Source organism: Budorcas taxicolor, chromosome 10, assembly GCF_023091745.1.
Source record: "Budorcas taxicolor isolate Tak-1 chromosome 10, Takin1.1, whole genome shotgun sequence".
Taxonomy (NCBI): domain Eukaryota; kingdom Metazoa; phylum Chordata; class Mammalia; order Artiodactyla; family Bovidae; genus Budorcas; species Budorcas taxicolor.
The window spans coordinates 36,300,132-36,324,432 of record NC_068919.1 but is presented as its reverse complement, the minus strand read 5'-3'; the positions used below and the strand labels follow the sequence as shown (position 1 = coordinate 36,324,432).

The 24,301-nt window shown below is 39.4% G+C and overlaps 1 protein-coding gene across 3 annotated transcripts in view; it reads left to right on the top strand.

The window, feature by feature from the left end:
• Positions 1–24,301, top strand: part of ZNF106 (zinc finger protein 106) — a 57,472-nt gene that overhangs the window by 2,938 nt on the left and 30,233 nt on the right. Inside the window, exons 1-3 of one of the 3 annotated variants that reach the window (XM_052646399.1) lie at positions 9,593–9,638; positions 15,397–15,482; positions 19,145–19,206. In XM_052646399.1, coding sequence (XP_052502359.1) covers positions 9,629–9,638; positions 15,397–15,482; positions 19,145–19,206 — 158 coding nt within the window. In that variant the 5' untranslated portion in view covers positions 9,593–9,628. Of the gene's footprint in view, positions 1–9,592; positions 9,639–15,396; positions 15,483–19,144; positions 19,207–24,301 lie in introns of those variants that run through there. The other 2 variants (XM_052646400.1, XM_052646401.1) reach the window with 2 other exon arrangements.

Genomic DNA, 24,301 nt, shown 5'->3' with positions numbered 1-24,301 from the left:
CCAAGGTCATGCAGTTTCCTACCATATTTTGTAAACTATAAACTAGTATATGAATGTAAAATTGTTATTACTCTTGGTAGTTATACTATTTGTCCCCTTGTATCTTCTTAGACGGGTAATCAGTATCTAATGAAATTACACTTTTTGGAGTATCAGTAAATTGGAATTGATCTATGTGGCGTGATAACCAGATTAGAACCACTCTGAAAGTTCAAAATATGTAAAAGTCAAACTTCTTGATATTATGAGTTAAAAAAATGTTTTTATTTAAAAAATGATAATACAGTTAACCGTTAAACAACATGGGTTTGAACTGTGTGGGTCCACTTATATGCAGAGTTTTTAAAAAAATACTACAGTATTGTATCATCGTGGTTGGTTGAATTTGTATATAGGGAGGAAAGTACAAAAGGGTTTATAGTGAAAAGTAAATCCTTGACCCCCAGGTCCTCAGTTCCTTTTCCCAGAGGCAGTGACTTAATAGTTTCTTAAGTATCCCAGTAGGGATATTCTACATGTGTATATGTCATCAGGGTAAATTCTGACATTCATATAAAGAACTATCTTAGTAGTATAACCTAAAACAGTAATACTCTTGAAGGTTATACTCCAGTTTTTATTATGTTTCTAGTTGAAATATCATTGCTGATTTCTGCAGTACTCTTGAAGGTTATACTCCAGTGTTTATTATGTATCTAGTCCAAATATCTTTGCTGATTTCTGCTTGTTCATTCAACAGATATTAAATACCTATTCTATACCAGATGATGTGCCAGGTAATGGGGATAAAATGGTGAACCAGACAGACATTCCTGCTTGCTGTCATGGAGCTTGCACTCTATTGGAAGAGGCATTCGTTAAGCAAATAATTATACTAGTAACTAAATATAGCAAAGACTTAGTACCTGCTTTGTATAAAACAATATGGATTTTCTAATTTATAGAGGACTCCTCATAGCAGCCCTCTGACATTGGTACTGATATTATTTTTATTCTATAAATATGGAAACTGAAGCATAGAAAATTAAAATGGAGCAGAGTGAATAGAGGATGTTTAAAATGCTGAAAGAAAAATATGACAATCCATAATTCCAGAGTAAGTAGAATAGCCTTCAAAAATGAGAACAAGATAAAAATATTGTCAGATAAAACCAAGGGAATTTGTTTCTAGAAAATCTGCATTACAAGAATTGCTAAAAGAAGTTCTTCAGGCTGAAGGGAAATGATACCAGATGGAAACTTGATTCTTTGTACAGGGAATGAAGAGCATCAGAAATGGTAAAAAAAAAAAATCTGGATAAATATAAACTATTTTTTCCTTTTAATATCTTAATACTATCTATGACTTAAAATCATCTTGTGGAGTTCATCATGTGTTATAGATATAAAACATATACCATAGATCACAGAATGGAAAGTAAGGGTAAATGAACATGTATTGTTACAAGGTTTCTACATATTATGTAAAGTGGTTCAGGGTAAAAATGAAAAGGATATATACTCTATATCCTAGAGCAACCCTATGGGAAAAAATATTGCAAAGAAGTGTTACTAAAAAGCTAGTAGAAAAATTGAAGTGAATAATGCATAAGAAGATGGAAACAGGTATAGCCAAACAAAAAAATAGGAGGTTAAAAATATAATGTTAGTCCTAATCCACCCATATGAATAACTTTGTTTACTTCAGTGGAATAAACACTGATTTCAGTGCATAAAGACAGATTGGCTAAATGCCAAAAGATAGGTCTTTCCAACAGTAAATATAAGAAAGCTGGAGTGGCTGTTTTCATATCAGATAAAGTAGATTTCAAGATAAAGTGTATTGCCAGAATTAAGAGGGTTATTTCATAATAATAAAAGGATCAGTTCATCAGGAAGACAGACATAAGTATGTATGCATCTAATATCAAAGCTTCAAAATATAACAGGCAAAAATGGATACAGTTAAAGGAAGAGACAACAATCACAGTAATTTTAACACTTCTCTCAGCAATTGATAGACATTTATGAACAAGCAGAAAATTGTTACAGATGATTTCTACCTGATAACTACAGAATACACTTTTTTCCCCAACGGTGGATATAGACCAGGTGCTTCCTGCACATCAAGTCTTAATATATTTAAAAGGGTCAAAATACTACAAAATATGTCCTTTGATCCTAACGGGGTTAAAATATGTAGAAATCAAGATGTCAAACAAAAAACAAAATTCTGCAAATATTTGTAAGCTCAGTGAAACTTCTAAATCAGTGAATCGAGGAATAAATCATAAGAGAAATCAATGAATATTTTGAACTAGATGATGGAAATTTAACACCTAAATTTGTGGGATAACTGTCATAGCCAGGAGCCTAAGGAGACATGATGATTAAATGTATGTCGTATCCTGGTTGACAAGGATGCCTATTATAATCTCTCATGTCAAGACCATTAAAAGAATGAAAGAATGTATAGCTAACCAGTTATTATGTGAAAAACTTTAAAGTACTTGTATAAGTCCAGTAAAAAAAAAGTTATACTCGGTGAAATTCTGGAGGAAAAAAAAGGATACTAGGGGAAAAGAAAGGAAATAAAGTATGGAAATAAAGTATTTCTGTAGATCTAAAGCTATCCTAAAATAAATAGTTTATTTAAAAGTGCTAAAAAATGTTTTGTAGGATAGAGGTAATGCCGTTCTTAGACGGAAGCTTATAACTTAAACACCTACTTTAGTAAAGTTTAAAGGTAATGAAGGAGCTAAAGTTCTACCTTAGGAAGCAAGAAGCTAAACTCAAAGTAGATAGAAGGAAGGAGATAATAAAGACAATAGAAGAAATAATGAAATAGAAAAACAACCAATAGACAGAATTACAAAGCAAGAAGTTGGTTCATTGAAAAAAAATCAACAATATTCATGAACCCCTTGGTACACTGATACTAAAAAGCAGATGACAGATTATTACTAGTATCAGGAATGAAAGGCATCACTACAGATCCTGTAGGATAATAAGGGGATATTACAAACAACTTCATTTGAACAAATTTGAGCTAAAAATGGACAGTTTCTTGAAAGTATCAATGTGCTAAAACTGTCACAAGTTGAAATAAAATCTGAATTAGTTTATATTAAATGGAATTACTTTAAAAAAATAAGATTCCCACAGTGATTTCACTGGTGAATGTTATCAAGTATTTAAAGAAGAAATAACATCAATCTTTTATAAACTCTCAGAAAATAGACGAAAGAGAAACACTCATGAAGCTGAAACTCGATAAAGATGTTGCAGATTTAAAAGAAAATTAACAACAGTTGTCTTATGAACATAGACCCCCAAAGTTCAGGAAAAATGTTAACATCATAATACCTCATGATAAAGTGTTCAAAGATAGGTGGATAGATGCCGATAAAGCAAGTGCAGTAAAATGGTAACCATAGAATCTGTGTGGTGGATATATGGACACCAGTGACAGATTTTATTTTCAGATGCTCCAAAATCACTGTGGATGGTGATTGCAGCCATGAAATTAAAAGATGCTTGCTCCTTGGAAGGAAAGTTATGACAGACGCCAGACAGCATATTAAAAAGCAGAGACATTACTTTCCCGACAAAGGTCTGTGTAGTCAAAGCTATGGTTTCTCCAGTAGTCATGTGTGGATGTGAGTTGGACCATAAAGAAGGCTGAGGGCCAAAGAATTGATGCTTTTGAAGTGTGGTGTTGGTGAAGACTCTTGAGAGTCCCTTGAACTGCAAGGAAATCAAACCAGTCAATCCTAAAGGAAATCAGTCCTGAGTATTCATTGGAAAGACTGATGCTGAAGCTGAAGTTTCAATATTGTGGCCACCTGATATGAACAGCCAACTCATTGAAAAAGACCCTGATGCTGGGAAAGATTGAAGGTAAAAGGAGAAGGGGGTGACAGAAGATGAGATGGTTGGATGGCATCACCAACTCAGTGGAGTGAAGTTTGAACAAACTCTGGGAGATAGTGAAGGATAGGAAAACCTGGTGTGCTCCAGTCTATGAGGTTGCAAAGAGTCGGACACGACCTAGTAGCTGAACAACAACAACATGGATATACGATAAACTGGATGTAGGATATTCACTATAAAATTCTTTTAACATTTCTGCCTTTGACATTTTCCAAGATACAATATGGGGACAAAAATCAAGGGACTATTATGATCAGGTTTGCATTTTAAAGAGATTACTTTTGCTGTGGGTATAAGGAATTAGGAAAAGTATAGGATTCCCTCTCAAGTATTTATTTTTTTTCTCAAGTAGTTTTGAAACTTAGCAGGGCCTTGTGGGGCTCCCAGGCACAGAGGCCTTTCTGTCCTCCATTTCTTGCAGTAAAGACTAGTTTCTGTGATCTTCCTAGAGTTCTAAAGGGCAGATTCAAACACTTGCTAGTCAAGGAAGAAGCAGCCAAGAAACCACCTGAGGCAAGATTAAAAGGACCAGAGAAGCTCATCAGGATTAGGAGACTGAGACCACCTGAGATGAGATTAAGGGCATTCACACCCTAGTCTTGTCAGAGACCCCACCTTTGAGCCACTGTTATGAAAACCCTCATCAAGTTGACCCAAATGCCAGGGTGTGCCTTTGCTTGGCAAAGCAGTAAAGCTATCCTTTTCAGGTTCACCCCAAACTCTTGTCTCCAGGGTTTGATTTGGCACTGGTGTACAGAGGCCAAGCTTTTGGCAACAGTTTGATGCTGAGACCACTTCAGTTCAGTTCAGTTGCTCAGTCGTGTCCGACTCTTTGCGACTCCATGAATTGCAGCACGCCAGGCCTCCCTGTCCATCACCATCTCCCGGAGTTCACTCAAACTCACATCCATCGAGTTGGTGATGCCATCCAGCCATCTCATCCTCTGTCGTCCCCTTCTCCTCCTGCCCCCAATCCCTCCCAGCATCAGAGTCTTTTCCAATGAGTCAACTTTTCTCATGAGGGGGCCAAACTATTGGAGTTTCAGCTTTAGTATCATTCCTTCCAAAGAACACCCACAACTGATCTCCTTCAGAATGGACTGGTTGGATCTCCTTGCAGTCCAAGGGACTCTCAAGAGTCTTCTCCAATACCACAGTTCAAAAGCATCAATTCTTGGGCACTCAGCTTTCTTCACAGTCCAACTCTCACATCCATACATAACCAATGGAAAAACCATAGCCTTGACTAGACGGACCTTTGTTGGCAAAGTAATGCCTCTGCTTTTGAATATGCTGTCTAGGTTGGTCATAATGTTTCTTCCAAGGAGTAAGTGTCTTTTAATTTCATGGCTGCAGTCACCATCTGCAGTGATTTTGGAGCCCCAAAAACTAAAGTCTGACACTGTTTCCCCATCTATTTCCCATGAAGTGATGGGACCAGATGCCATGATCTTTGTTTTCTGAATGTTGAGCTTTAAGCCAACTTTTTCACTCTCCTCCCTCACTTTCATCAAGAGGCTTTTTAGTTCCCCTTCACTTTCTGCCATAAGGGTGGTGTCATCTGCATATCTTCCAGCTTGTGCTTCTTCCAGCCCAGCGTTTCTCATGATGTACTCTGCATATAAATTAAATAAGGTGGGTGACAATAAACAGCCGTGATGTACTCCTTTTCCTATTTGGAACCAGTCAGACCACTGAGGAGGATATATTATACAGGTATTCTTTTTAGGCTGATACTTTTAAGCTAAGTTTGAGCCTGGGAAATTTTTCAAGCTCTTGGAATACTGTACTTTTGAACAGGAGCTAATTTTGTCTAAACATATTTTTTACTATATTGCTGAGATTTTGGATATGTCATTGCCTCATTCCAGAATGCATGTGAACTTTTAGCAAACTTACTTTGCCGATACTGCTACTTTGTGCGTTCCTGCTAAGTCGCTTCAGTGGTATCCGACTGTGCGATCCTTTGGACTAGAGCCCATCAGGCTTCTCTGTCCCTGGGATTCTCTAGGCAAGAATACTAGGGTGGGTAGCCATTCCCTTCTCCAGGGGATCTTCCTAACCCAGGAATCAATCCTGCACCTCTTACATCTCCTACATTGGCAGGTGGATTCTTCACAACTAGCACCACTTGGGAAACCCTTTAAACCACTACTTTGAAAGTGAAGTCACTCAGTCGTGTCCGACTCTTTGTGACCCCATGGACTGTAGCCCTCCAGGCTCCTCCGTCCATGGGTTTCTCCAGGCAAGAATACTGGAGTGGGTTGCCATTTCCTTCTCCAAGGGATCTTCCCAACCCAGGGATCAACCCTGGTCTCCCGCATTGCAGGCAGACGCTTTAACCTCTGAGCCACCAGGGAAGCCTTCTTAAAATATACTAAAATATATGGTGACCTTTTCAGAGACTTAATGGTTTTTTAAAATACAAGACAAAGGCATTTAGAAAGCTATTAGCATCAATTAAAACTACTAAAGTAAATGCTTTACTACATTACACATTACGCCAATATTGTGGTATCATCACCCATTAACTTAAAAGATTTTGTAAGAAGAATTATGAAAAGAATTGCTGTTATAACCATACTTGTATAAAGTAGATGAAAATTATTGAATGAACCGTTAGCAGTAAGATGCATGGAGAACAACAAAGCTTTTTGAGAAGAATGGTAAACAATTATCAGGGCTCCTTCAGCTTGCAGTGATTATAATTTATGTTATAGAACTTTAAATTGCTATGTGGATCTTTGGGGTTGCTTTGAGATATATATAAATGATGAATACAGGAATGTAAACTGTTAAAATGTTAGTCGCTCAGTCGTGTCCAACTCTTTGTAATCCCATGGACTATAGCCCATCAACCTCCTGTGTCCATGGAATTTTCCAGGCAAGAATACTGGAGTGGGTTGCCATTTCCTCCTCCAGGGGATCTTCCCCACCTGGGGGTCAAACCCACGTTGCCTGTGTTGGCAGGTGGATTCTTTACCAATGTACCACCTGGGAAGCCCAAGTAGGCTGGAAAGAAAACTTTTAAAACTATTAAATAAATGCAACAAGCCACCCAGTTAAACTTTTAAAACAGTGTTTGTATAAGTTATCTTATGACCTACTCTGTTACGTGATGGTAACTTTAGATAGCATTTTTATTACTTTGTTAGAGTTGACGTTTCCCTGTTTTCTTTCTCAGTTATTTTTCCCTCTAGGACATAATGCTTCCAATTTCCAGAATTGACAAGTATTGGAATCTGATCATAGTTCTGATTCCAAGATAAAGAATCAGCTTGTGGTCTGCCCTATCCATTTTCTTGCCTGGTGATGGGCAATCTGAACAACTTCATTAATTGGATGCTTGACTTTGAATCACTTTTCCTGGGTCACAGCCTTAACTTCCTGTTTTTGTTTTAACCCTGTGTTTTCTAATAAAGAGTGGTTGGTATATATATATTCCTGCTGAGTGTTGTGTTAGGGCAGATAATATAAGAATGCTAGTAAGTAAATGCTTATGAGCTTATGTTCCATCAAATATACTGGATTCAGGAAATCACCAGTCACTTACCTTGGGAAACAAGAGCCAGCCAGAACTCAGACCTAGTAAATAGGACAGCTTTTGAAAGTTGTGGTTATAGGTTCCTGTGCCCCAAAATACTTCCAGACCTTTCTTGTCACCTTAGTAAAACGCCTTCTGTAGCTAGGAGCCTTGAAACTTTCTGGGGAGTCCTACTCAACAAAGTAAGGACTTTTTGGAAGCACCAGTCACATCTTTGATCCATAAACTGGCCAACCTAGGGGTAATGTCAAAAACTTGTTCTGTCACGGAACACTGTCTCTCTGTTCTTCTGTCTTCGTCACCAGAAGTCCGTTAGTTTTCTTTTGGGGTTAAGGGGGAGATGTAGAAAGTTACCTGTGGAATGCATAAAACGGATTCTAACCTGAGCACCAGTCCCCTACCCCAAGAGACCAGTAATTACACTTTGGTTCTTCAGCATTTTACAGTGTAGTATTGTCATTTGGCTTTATATCAAAGTTGAAATATCTTAAGTACTACTGTGCTTAATTGTAGTAGTCACTTACCTTGGGAAACAAGAGCCAGCCAGAACTCAGACCTAGTAAATAGGACAGCTTTTGAAAGTTGTGGTTATAGGTTCCTGTGCCCCAAAATACTTCCAGACCTTTCTTGTCAGATTCCTTCCTCATGGTAAAGTCAGGGAGATCAGACATACCCACCATCGAACAACCTGTTATTACTTACGTAGCAGGTTGTTTTAACAGTTAAATGGGATAATGTGAAAATATTTCAGATAAAGTTCTTTGACATTAAATGCTGTTTTCCAGCCTTGAGTTTCATAAATATTTAGAGGAATAATCTGATATTGATGTTTAAGATGGACTACAGTGTTATGAGATAGTGATTACTTTTTTTTTTTTTTGAGAGTTTAGCAAGGTAGCTAGCCTTTATTAGAACAATATACAAAAATCAATAACTTTTTACATACAGGCAACACTTTTTTTTTTATTTCAATTAGAGGCTAATTACTTTACAGTATTGTATTGGTTCTGCCACACTTCAACATGAATCCGCCACGGGTGTACGCGTGTTCCCCATCCTGAACTCCCCTACCACCTCCCTCCCCATACCATCCCTCCGGGTCATCCCAGTGCACCAACCCCAAGGATCCTGTATCGAACCTGGACTGGTGATTTGTTTCTTACATGAAGATAGTGATTACTTAAAGGCTCACGTACTGACCAGTTTAAGTCACTTCTGAGTGACTAGTAGAAGGATGGGGAGAGCATGGTGAAGTGCAGAATGGAATGTCTGGAGACTAATGCAATAATAGTTCTGCTCTGCCTTAACAGCTGTATTTCTTTTTATTTATAAGCTATGTAGGTGATTCTAATGAACTGCTTGGATTTAAAACTAGTTCATATATTGGGAGCAGGAGTTAGGGCAGGAAATGTTAGTGAGTATAGCAGTTGGGGGAAGGGAGAATAGAAATAAGTTCACGCAGGTTTATCACATTGAAGAGTATATAACAAAAATTTAAAAATTGAAATGTCAGGATTTGTTGACTAAATATGAGAAACTGAAAGGAAAGAATCTGTTTTTGCCTATGGGAATGATAATTGTATTAGGATAGTAGTCAAGATATTGAGAAAAGGTACTTACTATAGGATTTTTTTTAGACTTATGACTAAGAAATTTGCAGGTAATTCTCATAATTCATTGGAGAAAATTTGAAAGATTACATAATAAGTATATTTAAGTGATATGGCAGAAATATAAGGTGGTCCAAGTGAGGACAGCAGTTGTTTATTCACACTTACTTGACCTATATGATGTAACCTCTCAAGCATTTTGAGATTGCAGAGTTGGATGGTTTCTGTTTCCTTGACTTCTAATCCTTGTTAAGCCCTTGAAAGAGAGCTGCTGCTGCTGCTGCTGCTAAGTCGCTTCAGTTGTGTCCGACTTTGTGCGACCCCATAGATGGCAGCCCACCAGGCTCCGCCATCCCTGGGATTCTCCAGGCAAGAACACTGGAGTGGGTTGCCATTTCCTTCTCCAATGCAGGAAAGTGAAAAGAGAGAGTGAAGTCGCTCAGTTGTGTCCGACTCTTCGCGACCCCATGGACTGCAGCCTACCAGGCTCCCCCGTCCCTGGGATTCTCCAGGCAAGAGTACTGGAGTGGGGTACCATTGCCTTCTCTGCAGTGATTCCCAAATGGAAGACTGTGAGTTAATTTCAGTATTTTAGAAACTGTAATGGAAAGTATATTTTTACCCAGTTTAGGGATGTGCAAGTTAAAACGCTTTTGTCTTTTTAGCTGGAATCATATCAACTCTGGAGAAGGCAATGGCAGCCCACTCCAGGACTCTTGCCTAGAAAATCCCATGGATGGAGGAGCCTGGTAGGCTGTAGTCCATGGGGTCGCGAAGAGTCGGCCACGACTAAGTGACTTCACTTTGACTTTTCACTTTCCTGCATTGGAGAAGGAAATGGCAACCCACTCCAGTGTTCTTGCCTGGAGAATCCCAGTGATGGGGGAGCCTGGTGGGCTGCCATCTATGGGGTTGCACAGAGTCAGACACGACTGAACCTACTTAGCAGCAGCAGCAGCACATCAACTCAGTGTTTTTAAATACAAGGTCCTTCTTAATAATTAAATACATTGTTAGCGGTTTACACTTTTTGCTTCTTTATGAAAGTTGAAATTTTTACAAAAATGAAACAATCTATGCAAGTTAGAAACATAAAGCTCTTGAAAAGGAAAATGAACTGCTGCTTGTGCCAGAAAATCTCACTTTTTCCTTGATTTTATTGCTTCCAAGTTTCTGTTTTGCTTTAATGGATAATAATTTGAAGCACTATTAAAAACATTTCTGGCTATATCGTCTTTATCACTGTTTATGCAACTCCTAGAACAATGCTTACTGAACGAAATAACAAAATAGTGCTTGTAAATACTAATTAAAGTTAAAGTAAATGTTAAGACAGAATTAGAAGAATAATTATGCTCTTGAGAAACCTATATGCAGGTCAGGAAGCAACAGTTAGAACTGGACATGGAACAACAGACTGGTTCCAAATAGGAAGAGGAGTACGTCAAGGCTGTATATTGTCACCCTGCTTATTTAACTTCTATGCAGAGTACATCATGAGAAACGCTGGGCTGGAAGAAGCACAAGCTGGAATCAAGACTTCCGGGAGAAATATCAATAACCTCAGATATGCAGATGACACCACCCTTATGGCAGAAAGTGAAGAGGAACTTCAAAGCCTCTTGATGAAAATGAAAGAGGAGAGTGAAAAAGTTGGCTTAAAGCTCAACATTCAGAAAACAAAGATCATGGCATGTGGTCCCATCACTTCATGGGAAATAGATGGAGAAACAGTGGAAACAGCGTCAGACTATTTTTTTTTGGCTCCAAAATCACTGCAGGTGGTGACTGCAGCCATGAAATTAAAAGATGCTTACTCCTTGGAAGAAAAGTTATAACCAACCTAGATAGCATATTCAAAAGCAGAGGCATTACTTTGCCAACAAAGGTCCGTCTAGTCAAGGCTATGGTTTTTCCTGCGGTCATGTATGGATGTGAGAATTGGACTGTGAAGAAAGCTGAGCGCCCAAGAATTGATGCTTCTGAACTGTGGTGTTGGAGAAGACTCTTGAGAGTCCCTTGGACTGCAAGGTGATCCAACCAGTCCATTCTGAAGAGATCAGTCATGGGTGTTCTTTGGAAAGAATGATGCTAAAGCTGAAACTCCAGTACTTTGGCCACCTCATGTGAAGAGTTGACTCATTGGAAAAGACTCTGATGCTGGGAGGAATTGGGGGCAGGAGGAGAAGGGGACGACAGAGGATGACATGGCTGGATGGCGTTACCGACTCAATGGACGTGAATTTGAGTGAACTCCGGGAGATGGTGATGGACAGGGAGGCCTGGCGTGCTGCAATTCATGGGGTCACAAAAAGTCGGACACGATTGAGCAACTGAACTGAACTGAATTATGCTTTGACACTTAGCACTAGAGTGGTTTGTGTTAATTTGAGATTTAGGATAAATTAGTAATATTGAAGGCATAAATAGTACTATATCTATCCATGATGGTATATTTCTTTGTTTTAGTAGCTAACTGACATTCAGCTTTCTCAAATGTTCACAATTTTGTCCTACATTTTTGTTTTGATACTTTGTTATTGAGTATAATTATTTCAGACATTCAGTAGTGGTATGGAGTGGGTTTCAATAGAAGGAAACTGCTGACTCGATGGACTCGAGTCTGAGTGAACTCCGGGAGTTGGTGATGGACAGGGAGGCCCGGCGTGCTGCGATTCACGGGGTCGCGAAGAGTCAGACACGACTGAGCGACTGAACTGAAATGTGTGTCAAGAGAAGTAAAGCACCTTTAGGCTTCTTTTTCTTATTTTTTTAGCCTTCTTTTTCATTGGTTCTTTCACCATGTTGTCTAGGGCGTTACAAATTAAATTAGGGTAGTTTATAACTTCATTTGGAGAAGGCCGTGGCACCCCACTCCAGTACTCTTGCCTGGAAAATCCCATGGACGGAGGAGCCTGGTAGGCTGCAGTCCATGGGGTCTCGAAGAGTTGGACACGACTGAGTGACTTCATTTTCACTTTTCACTTTCATGCATTGGAGAAGGAAATGGCAACCCACTCCAGTGTTCTTGCCTGGAGAATCCCAGGGATGGCAGAGCCTGGTGGGCTGCCATCTATGGGGTCGCACAGAGTCAGACACGTCTAAACCGACTTAGCAGCAGCAGCATAACTTCATTACCTCACAGTTTTAAGTCCCATAAGGAACTTAAAGCCCAGATGAGGACGCAAATAACTCTATTAAATAGAGTCTGGTATTGTATGTGTGGAGAGAAAAATAAGTTTGCATGGGGAGTGGAATTAAATTCTCAGGTAGGGCATCCTTGCAGAGATGCAGGAAGAAAGTATGGTAGTGCTGAAGGGTTGTAGAGACCCTTCTGGTCTTAATCCAAACCTCAGTATTTATCCAGTTATCTCTGACTCATATTTAATAACCCAAGATAATCCTATTTGGAACAATTCAGTAAATACTTACAGAATGCCAACAGTATGCCAGACACTTTTCAGTGTTAGACCTGTACTAGTGAATTAAGTATACAGCCTTTGTTCTTGTGGAATTTATAATTGGGGATACAGAGAAATACAATATATACTATGTTAGGTAGTAAAAGACGCTTGTTTCAGATATTTCTTGCTGTTTAACAAGCTATTGTGAAATTCTTGAAACAGTTATTTTATTGACTCTTACAATTCTTTGGGTTGAAAAGGGCTCATTTGCCTGGTTCTTTAACTGGTCTCACTTGGGATATCTCATTGGCAGCTGGACCTAGAGAGCCCAATATGACTGTCAAATGGCGCTGGTTGTTGTTTGGGTGCTCAGCTGTGCCCTCAGTTTTTTCCCTTTCGGCCTCTCCATGTGTCTGGGTTCTAAGAGGAAGTGTTCCCAGTGCGCAAAGGCCGAAGCTGCAGATTTTTTAAGGCCTGACCTCAGAAATTGCATTGTCACTTCCATTGTATTTTATTGGTCAAAACAGGTCACAGAGAGGGACTCTACCTTTTGATGGGCAGTGGTGACAAAGTCACATCGCAAAAGAGAACATGGTGTGGGGAATAATGTTGTGGCCATCTTTGGAAGCTGTCTACCATTGTACTATTGCTGGTGCTGCTGCTGCTAAGTCACTTCAGTTGTGTCCGACTCTGTGCGACACCATAGACGGCAGCCCACCAGGCTCCCCCGTTCCTGGGATTCTCCAGGCAAGAACACTGGAGTGGGTTGCCATTTCCTTCTCCAATGCAGGAAAGTGAAAAGTCAAAGTGAAGTCACTCAGTCGTGGCCGACTCTTCGCGACCCCATAGACTGCAGCCTACCAGGCTCCTCCATCTGTGGGATTTTCCAAGCAAGAGTCGTGGAGTGGGTTGCCATTGCCTTCTCCAACTGAACTACTAAAAAGTAAAAAAATTAAGAAGGTTATTAGGGGGATAGAAGAAATGGGGGGCAGGAAGTACAATTCTATAGGAGGACAGGGAAGGCCTCCCCGATGAGGCAACTGTGAGGGAGTGATCCATGAGAACCATAAGTATATCTGAAGAAGACTATTCCAAGCAGAGGAAACAGGACATATAGAAAGCCACAGATGGGAAAATCCCTAGTGTGATCAAGGAACAGAAGGAAGGAGGGCAGTGTAACTTGAATGGAGCACTATAGGGAGAGTGATAGGATATGGAGTCAGAGCATGAGAGAGAAACGGATTTTGTATCCCGTGACAAAGGACTTTGTATTTTCTGTAAGTGAGATGGACATCTGCTGGAAGATTCTGAGCAGAGGAGTTAAATGACCTGACTCAAATTTTAAAAGAGTTCCACATAACTTCGTGGCGAATAGATGGGGAAACACTGGAAACAGTTTCTTTATAAATAACATAGACTTTATTTTGGGGGGCTCCAAAATCACTGCAGATGGTGACTGCAGCCATGAAATTAAAAGATGCTTGCTCCTTGGAAGAAAAGCTATGACCAACCTAGATAGTATGTTAAAAAGCAGAGACATTACTTTGCTGACAAAGGTCCATCTAGTCAAAGCTATGGTTTTTCCAGTAGTCATGTATGGATGTGAGAGTTGGACCATTAAGAAAGCTGAGCACTGAAGAATTGATGCTTTTGAATTGTGGTGTTGGAGAAAACTCCTGAGAGTCCCTTAGACTGCAAGAAGATCAAACCAATTAATCCTAAAGAAAATCAGTCCTGACTGTTCATTGGAAGGTCTGATGCTGAAGCTGAAACTCCAATCCTTTGGCCACATGATGCAAAGAACTGACTCATTGGAAAAGCCCCTGATGCTGGGAAGGATTGAAGGCAGGAGGCGAAGGGGAGGACAGAGGATGAGATGGTTGGATGGCATCACCGACTCGATGGACATGAGTTTGAGCAAACTCCGGGAGTTGATGATGGACAGGGAGGCCTGGTGTTTTGCAATCCATGGGGTCACAAAGAGTCAGACATGAGTGAGCGACTGAACTGAACTGAGAATCTTTGGTTGCTGATTTGAGAATAGATCATTGTGAGGATAGTGAAAATAGGGAGTCAGGTCATCCATGCTGTCCTCCAGGGAATCTTCCCAATCCAGGGATGAAACCCAGGTCTCCCGCATAGCAGGCAGATACTTTACCATCTGAGCCCCCAGGGGGAGCCCAAGAATACTGGAGTGGGTACCCTGTCCTTTCTCCAGGGGAACTTCCCAACCCAGGAGCTGAACTGGGGTCTCCTGTATTGCAGGCAGTTTCTTTACCAGCTGAGCTACCAGGGAAGCCCTAAGTGATCTAAGTTAAATTTTAAAAGAATTCCATTCTGAGAATCTTTGATTCCTGGTTTGAGGATGGATCATGAGAGAGGGCTTCCCTGGTGGCACAGAGGTTAAAGCGTCTGCCTGCAATGTGGGAGACCTGGGTTTGATCCCTGGGTCGGGAAGATCCCCTGGAGAAGGAAATGGCAACTCACTCCAGTATTCTTGCCTGGAGAATCCCATGGACGGAGGAGCTTGGTGGGCTACATGACTGAGCAACTTCACTTTCACTTTCATGAGAGTATAGACAAGAGTAGAAATAGGGAGTTAGGTCAGTAGACGGTGCCATGGGAGGATGAATGTGCTGAGCTGTGAGGAGTGGCTAGATTTTGGATGTGCTTCAAGGTGGGACCGGCAGGATTTGCTGATGAGGGTGAATATGGGATGAGAAGGTGGGTGGGGTTAAGGATGGCTCCCAAAGTTTTTGCCCTAGGGTCCTGCATAATTGGAATTTTCATTTACCAAGATGGGTAGACTGGGGTAGGAGCAGGGTGGAGGTTAGGGAGATGCAGGCCTTGTATTTTGGGCTATGTTAAGATGAAACTCAGGACATCTGGGAAGAAAATGTTACTAAATGTTACTTCCTCATTACAGGTGTGACGTTGAGTGCTTCAGATCTGGTCACTATGGTACGAGAACGAAAATGCATATTGTGCCACATTGTGTACAGCTCAAAAAAGGTAATAATAGAAGAGAGAGAATCTGAGGCTTTTATGACTGACCATTTTTTCAGAGACACCATGTGGAATTTATAGATAGGTAAAAGCTTTTAACAACATCTCATTTATGCTTCTTTCCTAAACCTTAGTCTTATTTCACTGGTTTCTTTCTCATTACTGCCTTATGAAGACAGTAACTATATTATTAAACCTCTACATGGAATTTGAAGATACTTAACAGTATGATAAAGAGAAATTCATCTAGTAACCAGTTATAGAGAAAATACATTAAAATTCCGGCTGAGATTGTAACAGCTTTCTGATTAGCTAAGGGAATGGCATTGATTTGTAGCCTGTGAGTTCTCTGCCTGTGCTTTTGGGAAGCACAGCATAGCAGCAGTGGTTCTAACTATATCCTCAGACATCCACAAGGTGGGGATGTTGCTCAAAGAAAAACACTTTTAAAAACAAAGAATTTACCTGTGCTTTAAGGAAATTATCTGCAATTTGTCTCATATTTTGCCACCCACCCCCCCCCCCCGCCACTCCCTGCCTCTTATATTTGCTTTCTAAGAATTCATCTAGCTTAAATACTGAGGAACTTTCCCTGTGTGCTTTTAAGATGTTCTTGATTGCCATTGGATATACAGAGAACTAGGAAAGTTATCATGAGTGAGGTTAGCCAGGCAAGTCTGAGTGATCCTTGAAAGATGTTTGGGAGTGAAATGGCTTACAAGAAATGGAGAAGAGGCATTTTAGGTGGAAGAAAAATACAAAGATTCAGTGGTAGAAGGGAGTATAACAGCTCTGCTGCTGCTAAGTCGCCTCAGTCGTGTCCGACTCTGTGCGGCCCCATAGACGGAAGCCCACCAGGCTCCCCCGTCCCTGGGATTCTCCAGGCAAGAACACTGGAGTGGGTTGCCATTTCCTTCTCCAATGCATGAAAGTGAAAAGTTAAAGTCAAGTCGCTCAGTCGTGTCCGACTCTTCGCGACCCCATGGACTGCAGCCCACCAGGCTCCTCGGTCCATGGGATTTTCCAGGCAAGAGTACTGGAGTGGGGTGCCATCTAGGAATAGGTAAAAAGGCTTATCTGACTAGAACAGTTTCATCCTGGAAATAATAGTACCACAATTTAATTTGTAAGTTAAGTGAAGATAGTTGATAATATTGATTGCCCCACTGAGGAGTTTGATTGTGATCCATTTAGTAGGCGGGGTGAAGAATTTTTTTCTTTTTTTTAGAATTTCAATTAGTGTTGGGAAAATCAGCTGAAATTTTAAAATCATGTTTAGTAATATACTTGCTGCCTTTACAAATGTAAAAGAACTGCTGTTCTAATTTTAAAAATTCAGACCAGGTTTACTCAAATTGTCAATGAATAAAACTTTTTTATGCCTACTTTTACTTCATGGCAAATAGATGGGGAAACAGTGGATACTGGCTGACTTTATTTTTCTGGGCTCCAAAACCACTGCAGATGGTGACTGCAGCCATGAAATTAAAAGACGCTTACTCCTTGGAAGGAAAGTTATGACCAACCTAGACAGCATATTAGAAAGCAGAAACATCACTTTGTCAACAGAGGTCCATCTAGTCAAAGCTATGGTTTTTCCTGCGGTCATGTATGGATGTGAGAGTTGGACTATAAAGAAAGCTGAGCGCTGAAGAATTGCTGCTTTTGAACTGTGGTGTTGGAGAAGACTCCTGAGAGTCCCTTGGACTGCAAGGAGATCCAAGCAGTCCATCCTAAAGGAGATCAGTCCTGGGTGTTCATTGGAGGGACTGATGTTGAGGCTGCATCCAATACTTTGGCCACCTGATACGAAGAGCTCATTTGAAAAGCCCCTGATGCTGGGAAAGATTGAGGGCAGGAGGAGAAGGGGACAGCAGAGAATAAGATGGTTGGATGGCATCACCGACTCAATGGACATGGGTTTTGGTGGACTCCAGCAGTTGGGATGGCCAGGGAGGCCTGGCGTGCTACGGTTCATGGGGTCGCAAAGAGTCGGACACGACTGAGCGACTGAACTGACTGACTGATGCCTACTTTTAGATTAGAGGGAGAAGGGAAGATGAGAAGATGTGAGATGGATAGGGAGCTACTCAGAGGTGTCAGACTTCTGTGCAGTGTGTGGCCTATCTTGTTATATCTCACAACTTTTCTATTTTAAGTTTTTTTGGCATTTCTTCTCCTCTGGATTAAAACATGTTTTGTCTCTTCATATTTTTCCATGGATCATAATAAATAAGAGCTGAGTAGTTAAATCTACTCCTGCCTTAGGGAAAGCCAACAGTAGTTTTTTTTTTAAGCAAGGGAATGGCATGATTTAAATGTTAAGATATGGTCTAAGAAGTTAATGGGTTAACTGAAAGGGATAAACTCAGATAGACTAAAAACAACTTATGTTGATGTACTTTCCTCTAGTTTCTCAAACTGTTATAGTATTACCGTGGTTGCTCCAGGTGGCTCAGTGATAAGAATACGCCTGCCAATGCCGGAGACACAGGTTCGATCCCTGGGTTGGGAAGATCCCCTGGAGGAAGAAATGGCAACCCACTCCAGTATTCTACCTGGAAAATCCCAGACAGAGGAGCCTGGTTGGCTACAGTCCATGGGGTCGCAAAAGAGTCAGACTTAGCACCTACACACATATGACTGCTCCAAATACACTCAGGAGGAGAAAAGAATCTAGGGTTACTGTATGTTACATCCCTGAGTATCCTAATGTTGGGACCTAGGGATCAAACCCAGGTCTTGAACACTGCAGGAGGATTCTTTACCATCTGAGCCAGTTTTATATTTGTAAACAGCCATTCTCTAATTATGACATACTGGCTATATATATACTTAGTGTGACAGAGAGACCGACGTTTACAACTTTTGAGTTTTTTGAGGTGTGTGAGTGTGTGTGTCACACTTGCACATTTAAATAGAAACTCTTGGCCATAGATTTTGTTTTCCTCCCAGTGGGATGGGGATGGGGGGAGGAATCTGGTACATTCTCAAGCTTTTCATTGGAACCAAACACATCAGTTGTTGTAGGCAAGGGAGTGGGTAGTGAAAATGAAGCCATGATAGAACTGCTGTGTTCAAGGCATTATTAAAATCTTGATCTACCATAGGAAAATTCCCTGATGCCTGTAACTTCTGTCTAGAATTGATGTATCCATCTGTTCATTCAGCAGATATTAATAAATGTATGTCAGGCCCTGGCCAAGACATGGATAAAAGTTGTACCATACTCTTGAGAAACTGTCAGTTGAGTGGGGAAAGAGTATGAAGAAAAGTAGCCACGTAGTTGAGAAGTTATGTGATTTCAGGCATTTTTGTTGTTGTTTTTTAAGAAACTTAAGTAAATACTTTGTAAGGGCTAGAATTTTACCTATTTGTTTATTATTTAGTCTTTTGCCTCCTAAATACAATAACCTTTCTAACCTTTTTGGAAAGCCACTTAAATAGGTCTTTTAAAATTATTGCTTTATTTAAAAATAAAATATGTCAAAAACAGGCTAAAGAGTTACTTAATAAGGAACTGTTTTCAGTATTGAATTGTGAATAGAAACCACAAACACCACTTTAACACAAGGAGCTTGAGCCCTGATTGTTGATTGAATAAGACAGAGGAATTTTTTCTCCAAAGCAGTCCCCCTTAGTTTAATCTGCTTTCTTTAATTTTGAAGGAGATGGATGAACACATGCGGAGCATGTTGCATCACAGGGAACTTGAGAACCTGAAGGGCAGGTATGGAACCTTTGTCTTCCATAAACTTGTGGATATGGGGGAATCTGAGGGCCTATTAGCTTATTTTATAGTAATGCTTCAAAAATGAATATTGTCTTATGGCCTTGAACTGTCTTTTGGAATTAACAACAGGTACAATAGCTTTTTTTTTTTTTAATTCAAAAAGGATAAATTGTGGTACATCTCAAATGTGTAGAATTCATAGGAACTTTGGCAAATAGATTTGGCAGAGGTGGGTGGGGATGAGCTAGTTCTGTCATTAGTAAGCTTTCTCATTCCTGCACACCAGCTTTGCAACCAGGACATTTCATATTATTGCCTAAGCAGCTTGCAAATTATCACATGCCATAAACCTTTACTGGTTGTTGGAATAGTCTGAGAAGTCCAAAGTCTGCTAAATAGCACTGAATCTCATTAGTATAAATAAAATCCATGTATAAACCTGTATTTAAGAATGCTGTTTTGTGAATTAAAGCTTGAGATGTTTAAGGAAATCAAGACATTAAAGGTAGCATGTATGTATGTTCCATGTCTTTTTTCCCAACTAAGTTTCCTTTTTTTGATGTTTTGAATTGTATGTGAATTTAAACTTTGGTGACAGTATGGAACAGAGAAACTTTGGAAAACAGAAATATGAATTATACCTTAGTCCACGAATAATGGTTACAGACTGATCAGGATGCCAACCTAGGTCATTTGGAATTATCTGTATTTTAAGTAATACAGTTTTAGGTTGTATCGGCAAATTAATATGTTACTGAACTTTCAGCATCTGTTTAGCATGTAAGAGGAATTTTTCTGTGGTCTCAGTCCCTTACTGTGTGAAGTTTAGGTCTTCACAGCAGTGTAAAAGAGTGTTCAGGCTTCTTGCCCTCTGAGATGGCCACACTCTGTCTGTGGAGTATGTTTCCCTCTAAACAAACCCGCTCCTTACCTACCAAAAAAAAAATGCTCACTCAAATTTAGTGTGGAGAACCCTTATAATATCTTGAACATATATGATCTTTAACTCATTATCATAGGAACCTATGAAATGCAGTCAACCTTTGATTACCTATTTGTGGGTTGTCTTAATTATTTGATCCCATTTCCTATAGACTTCCTTCAGAAATTCACTTTTTTCTAGGCTACTCAGTGACCTGAATTGTGTTATGAAATGAAACAAAACAAATGAGGCCAGTAAGTCTAGTCATTAGGAGAGAAGCCCATTTTTTTCTAAGAGGAATGCCTTGTTTTATTCAAAAATCACCAATCAGCTAGTTAAAACATTTAAAACTTTCTGATAGCTTAAGATTCATGTTCCTAGTCAATACAGAATCATAAAGAGTAAAGAAGGTAGAGGCCCTTTCACTCCCTCCCCGTCTTCCTACTCCGATCTTAGAGGAAAGTCAACAGTGTAGTGTATACCCTATCCAAACCTCTCTTCTGTGTGTAGACAGATTTATATCCATATGTTCACACTCTTGTACATATGTTTTGATTTTCTTTTGTCTTATTAGCAGAACTGAACTACATGCCATATACATATTGTTCTGTAACTTGTTCCCCTCTCCCCCAACTTGTCAATTTAGTTGTGCCATGGAGATTTTGTCTACTGTTTACAGTTATTTGGAGCATAGTCAAATATTAAAGAAATAAGCATTTGAAGCCTCTGAACTGACAATATTAACGTCAGCATTAGCACCCAAATTCATTTAGAGGAGGACACTTTGGTACTTAATTTACTCATATTTTAGAACAGTGCTTTCAGGTTTGGAAATAGGTTTGGTATGGTTTTCTGGCCAGTAACAAATTACAAGGGAGAAGGCAAGGAGGTAGCCAGGAAAAACAGCTGGCAAAGCTATAAAAAAACAACAAAATCTCAAACATCATTTACTGACTTGGAACATTTATTATCATGACGAATAGTCGTCACTATTTTGTACAAAAGGGACAAATAGTAATCAGTCATCTTTTTTCTTTCTGTCCTCAGTTTGTGATTATTTCCTCTGGATTTCATGTTTAAAAATTGGCTTTCTGATGTTAAGTATCACTTAATTTTTGGTTGTGATCTGGCTAAGAATGTAAAGTAAAAGTTGCTCAATCGTGTCTGACTCTTTGTGACCCCATGGACTATACAGTCCACAGAATTCTCCAGGCCAGAATACTGGAGTGGGTAGTCTTTCTCTTCTCCAGGGGATCTTCCCAAACCAGGGATCAAACCCAGGTCTCCTGGATTGCAGGCGGATTCTTTACCAGCTGAGCCGTACACAAAAATGTAAAGAGCCACACACAGAGATGTAAAGAGCATATTATTTGCATTTTGAATGCTGGCTTGCTGAGAAGTGAGTACCTTATTTGGTTCATAATTGGAGACATCTGGAACATTTCCCTGTTTTTTCCTAATGTACTTGTTCAGATATATGGCCTGTAAGTAGTTTCTACAGATAGATACTATTAAAATGGCACAAACCTTAATTTATCAACCAGCTGTTGTGGTATAGATAGAGCAAGCTTAATAAAGAGGAGCTTATGGATAGAATATCTGCAGGCTTTACCTTTCACATATGAGAGGAAATTGTGTGGTAACAGGATGTAGCTAATTTGGGCCCTCTGTTAAACACTCTGAGGAAGATTATTGCCTTTATTAGTCAGGAAGTACGGAGAAAGCAATGGCACCCCACTCTAGTACTCTTGCCTGGAAAATCCCATGGACAGAGGAGCCTGGTAGGCTGCAGTCCATGGGGTCGCTAAGAGTCGGACATGACTGAGTGACTTCACTTTCACTTTTTACTTTGATGCATTGGAGAAGGAAGTGGCAACCCACTCCGGTGTCCTTGCCTGGAGAATCCCAGGGACAGGGGAGCCTGGTGGGCTTCTGTCTATGGGGTCGCACAGAGTTGGTCACGATTGAAGCGACTTAGCAGCAGCAGCAGTCAGGAAGTACAGCAGTATTTTTTTCCCAACGATTACTTTATATATTATATGAAGTAGTATTTTAACTGTTTATTGATAAAGAATTGGAAAATAGCATTGTTAAAATGTTATTTAATTTGCTATTAACTTTAAAGAACATGTGCTTTCCCAAACACCCTATTTGGAAGCATGAATACATATTGTAATTAATATGCTTAACCTCAGATATAGACACATTGGAATTTTCACAAGATGTGGTCAATCTGTCCTATTCTTTCCCTGTATAAATGTAAATTCTTTCTTTTCTCTTTATGAAGTTTCTTGTAAAGTTTATCTTAAAAAAGGAAAAACTCCCCAGAAACTTGATTTCATTTGTAAGAAAAATGTTAGAGATTTCTGTGTTCTGATAAACCGTTTTTAGTGTTAACTTTATGTTGCTCTTACTGCTGTACCCATCTGGGTAGGATCTTGAGGTATTTTTCTATCAAGTAGCTTCAGAATTATAGTTAATACACTTTCTGGCAATGAAAGCAAAAATGTTTTAAATATCTGTGTTTAAGTATTTGATGCATATCTAACATATAATTGTGCTTTGGAAATTGCAAATTAGGTCTGTGGTTATGGATATTTATTTTTAAGAGTTAATTACTGTCTGCATTCCTTAATATGTTAAAAAGTCAGTGTGGTCTTCCAATTATCTCTTTTGAAGAAGGATTTTGATGGTTTGGACATATGAAAAATTCTCTGAGGGAATTCTTTGGCAGTGCAGTGGCTAGGACCCAGGGCTTCCACTCTAGGGAGCACAGGTTCCATCCCTGGTCAGGGAGCTAAGATCTTGCAAGCTGTAAGGCACAGCTCCCCACATTGGCCGCCCCCCCCCCTCCAAAAAAAAGACCCTCTGCGTTTTCTTTTTTTTAAAACTCTGCATTTTAGAAGTAAGGGGGGAATATCAGGGGTTTTGTTTAAGAATACCTTTTAGAATGAAGTCCCTGGTACTGCAATATGCAGTTTAGCGTTGTATAAATTTTTAGGTGGAAAAGTGGACTAAAAACCTATTCCAGTTGTAGAGAGATTAAAGCCCAAAAGATTTTCTAACCAGAAAATTGAGTTGATCTGAGTTGTTGTTATAGGGGAAATTATGTATTCTAAATTTGTTACAGTCTTCTGTTTATTCTGATACTGCCCCTTGGGGATAGATTTCTATTTATATATTCATTTTAAAGTTCATTCTTTGTTGCTGTGAGAAAAGGCTTGCTTTCTGTTACAAGTTAACATTCATGAACTACCATAATTTTAGTTGCTTGAGAGATGAGTGTGGTAAACTGAAGAAAGTTGAGGGTTATTTTTCTTTTTTGCTTTCTGTTACAAGTTAACATTCATGAACTACCATAATTTTAGTTGCTTGAGAGATGAGTGTGGTAAACTGAAGAAAGTTGAGGATTATTTTTCTTTTTTTAAAGTATATAATTGTAGTAAGTACAGTGGAAAACTCTCTGAAAATAATATGTTTAAGTTCCTGAAGAATTAGAAGGAATTAGTATATAGATATTCAGGGTAACTTGAGGAATCTGGTCAGAACTCATTAAAATGAATGTTAGCGTTCTAGACTATTTTACATCCAGAGCATTTAAGTTACAAAGTCAAAAAAATAAAACGGAAGCTTACGAATTTTCTCCATTTTTCTGAGGTGTTTTTCATGATAGGTACAGAGTGAAAAAACAGTGGTTTTTTTTGTTTGTTTGTTTTAACTTATTTGGCGTTGTTTGTTTATAATTTGTCACCATTAACCATATACTTAGTTTGTTGCCTGGAATTTAGTAGTTGCTCGATAAGTTGTTTTTTCTTTTTTTTTAAAATGAATATTCAGATGATCAGTACAGAAACCATTGTCTAGTAAATGAGGGGCTTTATTTTGAGGGTCTCTTCTGGTTAGCTGAAATGAATTCTGCCCATGTATGGATGGATATGAGGGGAAAGATGAAGCAGAGTCATGTGTGTGTCTATGTCTATCTTATTAAAGACAACACGTCTTTTTGTGTATGTGTTTGTGTATTTTTATAGAATGGCATAGGAAGTGGAAAAATATCACTAGTATTAACCCAAGACAAATGATACAGAGATCAGCCAATTTGGATTATTGAGTAGACATTACTGTCTATTCATTACACATGTACCCATGGTGTTCTGATGTTTCTCATAG